The sequence below is a fragment of the Saprolegnia diclina genome (genome assembly GCF_000281045.1).
Source record: "Saprolegnia diclina VS20 unplaced genomic scaffold supercont1.84, whole genome shotgun sequence".
NCBI classification, from domain to species: Eukaryota; Oomycota; class Saprolegniomycetes; order Saprolegniales; family Saprolegniaceae; genus Saprolegnia; species Saprolegnia diclina.
The window spans coordinates 154,822-161,929 of NW_008246151.1; the positions used below are offsets into that span (position 1 = coordinate 154,822).

Genomic DNA, 7,108 nt, shown 5'->3' on the forward strand with positions numbered 1-7,108 from the left:
ACGCTACAGACACGACCAAAAGATTGCCGTCGGCTTGCTGGCCTCCAAGGGGCGCGGGCGGTCGAGGAGCTCACCATGTAGTGTCATCGTGCTGGAGGATCGCCACCTGCGCGCAGGTCGACCGACACAAGAGGCTGCCCGTGCGCGGTGCATGGATGGCGAGGCCCAACGTAGCGTCGTATATTTGGCCCGTGGCCACCCGTCGCGCCGACGAGCGCAAACATCATGTTTACCGCTTCGTATCTACTCTAGGATCTACTCTTCCGGGCCAAAGGCGAGCGAGTGCAGGGCAAAGAGCAAGAAGAGGACGCCGCCGACCACAGTCACCGTCTTCTCCGAGATGCGCGACGCGAGGAGCTTGCCGCCGACAACGGCGAGGCCCGTGCACATCGAGTGGCCGAGGATCGCACCCAACGTCACTAGACCAAGATGAGACGCAAGAAGAGGCGGAATAGGGCGTACCGCCAAACGCATCGTTCGCGGCCGCGAGCGTAATCGTAGCAATCTACAAACGCTGAGTTTGGAAGGCAAGGATCACGTTGCGTACCTGGGACCGGTCGCCCCACTCAGCGAGGAAGGTGAGGAAGAAGGCTTGCGAGAAAACCTTCATCGTACCCGACGACGGGCCGATGGGCGCGCCGCCTTCAACCGACTCGACATCTTCGGCGTTCTTCTTGCCCTCGAGCTCTTCTTCGACCTCGGTGAGCTCTTCCGACGGACCGCTACATGACGAGTTGTATCCGTAAGCTAGAAGCGAGCGATGGCCTACTTGGCGTTCATCTCGCGCGAGTCGTAGAGCATCTTGAGACCGAAAAACACAAACTAGACGATGCTTGCATGAGCAAGAGGTCAGAAGCAGCATGGCAACGTCGTACCAAGAAGGCGCCAGCATAGTGTGTGAGGCGCGGGGGCAGGAAAAAGGCGGCAACACCACCGAGGACGACTGAGAGCACCGTCATGACAATGAGCGCCCCGATCGCACCGGCGAAGACAACGATACGATCATGCTTCATCGAGAGAATCGCGGCAATGAAGAAGGTCTTGTCGCCAACTTCGGTCGCCCAGATCGTGATGATGCCACTCATAAAGCCCGACCAGAACTTGTTGACCTTGTTCTTCACGCGTTTGAGGCCTGTGTTGTTGGCGTCGTCGTCGCGGTCGCGGTTGCTGGCAGCGGCGAGCGGCTTGACGCCACTGCTGGGCGCGAGGAGCGGGTCGATGGCGTCACGGACGCGCGCCGACCACTTGTCGAACTCGCGCCTCTGGAGCACACCATCGTGGTCCTCGTCGGCAGCGTCAAAGGCGTCGCGCTGGCCCACGACGGAGACCAGCGTCAGGAGCAGAAGCAGGAGCACCGGACTTGCCTTCATGTTCACGAGCGGTGAAATCCGGGAATATTATGGTGCGCCCGTTGAACCCCCCAAAGCGGATACATCGAACGTATCCACTTATAAAGGCAATCGCTGGCACGCTCGGATTGGCGCAACAGGATGATGGCGGCGATGGCTGACGGTCCTCGCCCATGTAGCCGCATCCGCCCGGGCGGCGGCGAGTGTCTACGTTCTACGCCCTAGTGGCTCTACCTCTCCAGCGTGTACGTTGGTCTCGTGGCCGCGCTGTGCTGCAGGATGTCTCTACCTTGGCATTCTACCACACACGCCGCGGACAGCCATGCTGCAACACCATACCACCCACACCTTTGCAGAGACAGAGTTTAAATGTACATTGCATTTATGCATACGGCCGCCACTAGTCTTGGAGCGGTACGGCCGAGCGCCACGACCCGGCGTGCACCTCGGTGTCGGGGATGCTTGGCATGCGCAACGCGACGAAGCGCCAGAGCTTGAAGTCGAGTGCATACATGCGGCCGCGATAGCGAAGCGTGAGCAAGCCCGTGATCGCCGCCGACGCGCGGTCCAGAAAGTAGACGCCGTTGGACGTCCGGCTCGAGTGTTCAAAGAGGTACTTGGCGCCAGACGAGAAGAGGAGCGACGTGGCTTCGCACGCTCGCGGCTTGCGGCTGCGGAAGAAAATGAACCGAGTGCCGCAATAACACAGTACATTCCATCCCAACACGATGCCGACCAAGACGCCGAGGCGCTCGACCTGGCCAATCTCAATGGTGCCGCCGCGGCAGACGACCTGGAGATCGACCTGCGGCAGGTCGCAGTCAAGGCCGAGACGCGTCGTCGGCGCCACGGGCGCAGCGAACGAGAGGGCGGCGGCCGTGACCCACACGGCTACGCTGTTGAACGTCGCATAGTACGCCGTGTAGCCTCTCGTGAAGACGATCATAATGTCGTTGACAACCGCGACGAGCCACGTGACCTCGCTCGCGGCGAGCAGCGTCTTGTACCACGGCATGGTCACAATAGCGAGCGTCGAGACGCGGCCCGAGAAGCCGAGGGTGACCGTGCTCGTCGAGAGAAGCGTGAGGGCCGTGACGCTTCGCAGCAGCAGGAACGGTCGACCGATCCAAACGTGGCCGCCGACACGCGCCAGCTCGAGCATGTTGAGGCCTTGGATGTGGCCGCGCGCCGCGACAATGTAGCCGCCCGTGATGACCGCGAGGACGATCATGACAAACGTGACGTAGAGCACGCCCGCGCGAAAGTAGCGCGCGATGTTTGTCGACACTTCCCACGCCAGCACGTCCTGCGCCAGCGGCGCCTGGAGCTCCGAGATCAGGTTGAGATGCCCGACGTCCCCGACGAACGCGACGACCTCCCGCTGCCCCATGGCCCAGTCAAAGATATAGTTCCACCCGAAAAACGAATACGTTGCGTCGTTGCTGTTGACGATGTTGATGTGCCAGAGCTCAATCGGGGAGGTGGGCGTGAGGCTCGCCCAGACCATGGCCCGGATGTCCATGGCTGCGATCTGCGCTGCGAGCGCTGCGACCGTTGACGCCGCCACGTCATACTTGTGCGCGCTGAGAAAGGCGGCGAGCGTCACGGGGTAGGCGCCGACGCACGACCCGAGGTTGAATGCGTCGTTGGCGCACACCGCATCGAGCGACGGGAGCCGCACCATCGTGGCCATAAACACGTAAGCGTCGCGCGTCGGCTGGAGCAATCCCGACGTCGGTGCCCCCGACGAGCACGCAGCGTCAAACGAAAAGAACTGCCGCGGGCCCTTGAGTTTCGAGCCGGCGGTTCGCGCGGCGCCGGGGCAGAGGGGGGACCCGCCGTATCCGATGGGTACGAGCTGAAGCCATGCCAGCGGCAGCGGGTACGAGGTCACGATCGGCGTCACGTTGAAGTAGAGGGCTTCGGCGGCCGCGCTGTTGGCCACAGTCGATCGCACGTGCGCCAAGAGGTCGACGATGAAGGTGGCGAGCGCGGGTGGTACCGGCACGTACGTCATGTCAATAGTACCAAACGGACCGAGCGCCGTCGTCGTCAGGATCGCAAAGGCCTCGGGCAGCGGTGCCGCGAGCGTGCCATTGGTCATCATGACCGACTGCAGCGTCGTGGACGAGTTGACGAATGCATAGTTGCTGCTGCCGCGCACGAGGCTCTGTCCGCCAATGCCACTCGCATTGAACGCGACCGCACCGAGGTCATGGCCCAGTCCCCAGTACATTTTGTAGGACGTTTGCTGCGCCGTGCGGAACGTCCCGTTCTGCGCCTGGAGCGTCAGCGGGTACGCGACGCCGTACGCATTCACGATCGCGTAGCTGTTGAGCACGCCGATGCGCTTGTAGTTTTGCCACTGCACGTCGTACGAGCTAATCTTGGCACTGGCCCAGTACGCAACTTCATCGCCGATCGAAGCCTTGGTCGGCGACGCGAGCTTGTTCAAAAGCGCGACGCCGTCGCCCGTCGCCGACAGCGCGCGGCCGATCGCAATGTCGAACGCGTCGCCCCAGCACGCGCTCCACGAAGTCGCATCGATGTTGCGCAGAAGCAGCTCGAGAAAGACGGCGCCGTTAGTCACTTGCGTCGCGCACCGCGCCTGGCGGGCTTGGCTGTGGGCGAGCTCCCACTTGCGAGCCACGTCCACGTAGCAGTAGGGCGTGAAGATCCACGGTGCGTTGCACGCGTCCGTCGAGCGCAGTCCCTCGATGGCGGTCACCACCTGCTGGGCATGCTGCAGCTTGGCGCCAAAGTTGACGGGCGCCGAGACGAGCGCGGTGGTCGCGCCAAAGTAGGCCGGTAGCGCCACTTGCTGCAAGGCGACGTTGTCCGAAGCGACGCCGAGCACGAGCTGCTCGTTGAACCAGTTGGCGATGAACGCGTGTGCGCCCGTCGAGTTGAAGCTGGCCCAGAACACGTCGTTGGCCATGTTGGTCGCCGACACTTGGACGTACGAGACGCTGCCCGCGATGGACGCGAGGATGTAGGCAAACCCGCCGAGGGCTGCGAGCCACGCGATCGCGATGGTCGTGGACGTCGACTTGCGAAGCGAAGAGCCGAGCGTCGATGCGGTGCGATTGGAGCCCTCCAAGGAGGGCGTCTCGAGCGCGACGCCACGCAGCGTCGGAAGCCCATTGGGCAAAACGACCCAGAGCGGCATGTCAAAGAGGCGTCGACGGAGCGGAAGGACGCCGGTGAGGACACACGAGACGTCGTCCAGGACTGCGACCGCGTCGGTGGACTCTGGGAGCGGCGTTAAAAACGTGAGAGCCGCGCCCGAAAGCAGCAAGTTCTTGGTCGACGCCGTCGTCGCCCGCGGCAGCCAGCGCAGCCCGGCGCCAAACGCAACCAGTGGCACCGCCAACTGAACAGCGAGAAGCGTAAAAAAGCGCGGGGCCGACCCGAGCGCCACCGACGCGCTGGAGCACGCGACAGCGTAGTCCATGTTGGTGCTGTCGCAGACGCGGGCGATGGTCCCGACGGGCGAGAGCGGCGCGACTTGGTCGAGGATGAGAAACGCGAGCCAGAGCGCGCACGAGACGACGGGGCCGACGCGGGCCGTCACGGGCGCGTGCACGATGACCATAACGTCTTGGACCACGTACGTCACCCACGTCGCCTCGGCCGCGACGATCGCCGACGCGAGGAACCCGCGCGGAGATAGCGCGAGACGCGTGACGCCATTCTCGACCAGCAGCTCTAGGCGCGTGGAGCTGAGGAGGCAGGCGGCCGCCGCGCCGCGTAGAAACAGCAGCGGCCGACCGACCCACGTGGCCCCAGCGACGCGGTTGAAGAAGGCGAGGTTGCGGCCGACGATGCCGAGCGACGCGTACCAAAGGCAGAGCAGCGCGACTAAGGCCAAGATGGCGCTCGTGGCCGCGATGAGGTAGACGAGAACGACGGTCGCCTTCTCAATGTACCGGTTGCCGCTGCTCGTAGGCACGACCTTGGGCGTCAGCGCCGCCGACATGAGCACCATCGTAGTGACATCCGCTTCGAGTTGCAAGACCTCGCGGCGACCCAGGACCCAGTCGTAGAGCATCGCGCTGCCGTAGAACGACCAGGCAGGCGACGTCGTGTCGAGCAGCGGCTGACGCAGGAGCTCCCCGTTGACGCCGCGAAACGAAAACTGCATGAGTTCGGGGCCAATGGCGAGGACCGCTGTCATGGCGTCCGCAGTCGGCACCGCGGCGCCGACGGCCGTCGCAAGTGTCGTCGCCACCGAGAGAAGATGAATGCACTCTGCGCGGCGCGTCGACGACAGCGCGCACGCGTCCGAAGCCGCCGGCGCCTGAAACTGAAGCGCTAAGACGAGACTGTTCGGGTCATCCAACGACACGGCGAGCGGCGCGCCCGAGTTGCATGCGTCAAAGAAGTTGATCGTCTCCTGCGCGAACGCGGTGCCAGCGTTGCGCGTGCAACCCGGGTTGCCGCCGTAGTAGACACGCGTGCTATCCGCTGTCCACGCTGGCGGCTGCGGCGTGAGCACCACAGCCTTGGCGCGCACCAGGTCGTACTGCGCTTTGAGGTCGCGCTTGCTTGTGATGGCGTTGGCGACAACCGCCTGCACGGCGTCATAGACCTTGCGAAGTGCGGGCGGTGGCGCCACGTAAACGATGTCGACCGTCAAGAACGGCCCGATCGTGTCGTGAAAGAGCTGCGGCACCGGGTCGAACGTGCCGTCGGCGCGGCTGTTGCCGTTGATGAGCGCGAGGTTGTTGCGCGTTCGATTGAGCCCAAACCAGTTGGACGACGACGCAATGAGGCTGCGGTTGAAGGTCCACATGGCCCAGAGGTCGTTGAGCGGCTGCCAATACATGTTCTCCGAGCTCCACGGACCCGAAGCCGTCGCCGCGCTCTTGACGGCAAACGTGTGCGGCATCCCGAGCGCGTTCAAGATCGTAAACGATTCGGTGATGCCCGTCTCGGTCTTGTCTTGCCACAGCATCTCAAAACGCTGGACGCCAAACGACGTCCAGTACGCGACCTCGTCGGCCGCCGAGTGCGTCGGAAGCGCGGCGGCCGTCGTCGCCAGCCACTGCTGCCCGGCGCTGGTCGCTTGGAGCGGCCCGAGGAGACCGATCGAGAAGGCCTTGCCGGGCCCGGCCCAAAACCCGAGAAAGTTGCTCCACACTTGGTTGCGGAGCGTCGCTTCGAGGTACACGGCGGCGTTGGTCGCGTACTTGGTCGCGCACCGCGCCTGCCGCGCCTCCGTGTGCGCAATCTCAAACGACTTGTTGAAGTCCACGTAGCAGTGCTGCGTGTTCATGCGCAGCGACCACGCCGGTGAGAGCGTCCGAAGGTTGCGCACCGCGTACTCGAGCGACTGGAGTTCGTGGAGCACAAACTGGCGCGCATACGCCGGGTACACGAGGCTCGACGAGACGGGCGACGTGTACGACTTGACCATGACGGCGCTCAGCAGATCCAGGGGCGCGCCGTCCGGAAGGCCCGGGTGCAACAGCTTGTTGGCCACGTCCACGATAAACGCTTCGTGGCCGCTGAGGTTGTAGCCGGCCCACCACATGTCGTTCGCAAACGTCTCGCCGAGCTGGACGACGTACCAGAAGCCACTGGCAATCGACACGAGCATGTAGCCGAGGCCGAGCAGCGCTTCGAGCTTGCCCCAGCGCTTTGTTGGCAGCGTAGCCAGCGTCGGCGACGCCGCGATCGGCTCGGCGGGACGCACGCGGAGGCTCATTACCGGCGGTTCCATGTCCCTTGGCGCCAAAACCACAAATGACGCTAGA

General features: G+C 63.9%; 2 protein-coding genes across 2 annotated transcripts; both read right to left on the bottom strand.

Annotated features, from left to right (window-relative positions):
- Positions 1 to 136: 136 nt before the first annotated feature.
- Positions 137 to 1,422, bottom strand: SDRG_15117 (hypothetical protein). Its single transcript, XM_008621281.1, has 5 exons — positions 876 to 1,422; positions 770 to 822; positions 548 to 722; positions 463 to 505; positions 137 to 419 (listed from the first exon to the last, which is right to left on the bottom strand). The coding sequence occupies exons 1-5, from the start codon at positions 1,368 to 1,370 to the stop codon at positions 256 to 258; spliced, it is 930 nt and encodes a 309-aa protein (XP_008619503.1). The 5' UTR covers positions 1,371 to 1,422; the 3' UTR covers positions 137 to 255.
- A 276-nt stretch (positions 1,423 to 1,698) lies between these two features.
- On the bottom strand, positions 1,699 to 7,108 carry SDRG_15118 (hypothetical protein). Its single transcript, XM_008621282.1, has one exon. The coding sequence runs from the start codon at positions 7,072 to 7,074 to the stop codon at positions 1,750 to 1,752; it is 5,325 nt and encodes a 1,774-aa protein (XP_008619504.1). The 5' UTR covers positions 7,075 to 7,108; the 3' UTR covers positions 1,699 to 1,749.

What these genes read in the sequence shown, in the direction of transcription:
- SDRG_15117 (XM_008621281.1), bottom strand. Translation starts at nt 1,370, where the DNA reads ATGAAGGCAAGTCCGGTGCTCCTGCTTCTGCTCCTGACGCTGGTCTCC. An exon ending in ACTATGCTGGCGCCTTCTTG is followed by an intron (nt 823 to 875) that starts GTACGACGTTGC and finishes AGCATCGTCTAG; the next exon opens with TTTGTGTTTTTCGGTCTCAA. An exon ending in TCGCGCGAGATGAACGCCAA is followed by an intron (nt 723 to 769) that starts GTAGGCCATCGC and finishes CTCGTCATGTAG; the next exon opens with CGGTCCGTCGGAAGAGCTCA.
- SDRG_15118 (XM_008621282.1), bottom strand. Translation starts at nt 7,074, where the DNA reads ATGGAACCGCCGGTAATGAGCCTCCGCGTGCGTCCCGCCGAGCCGATC.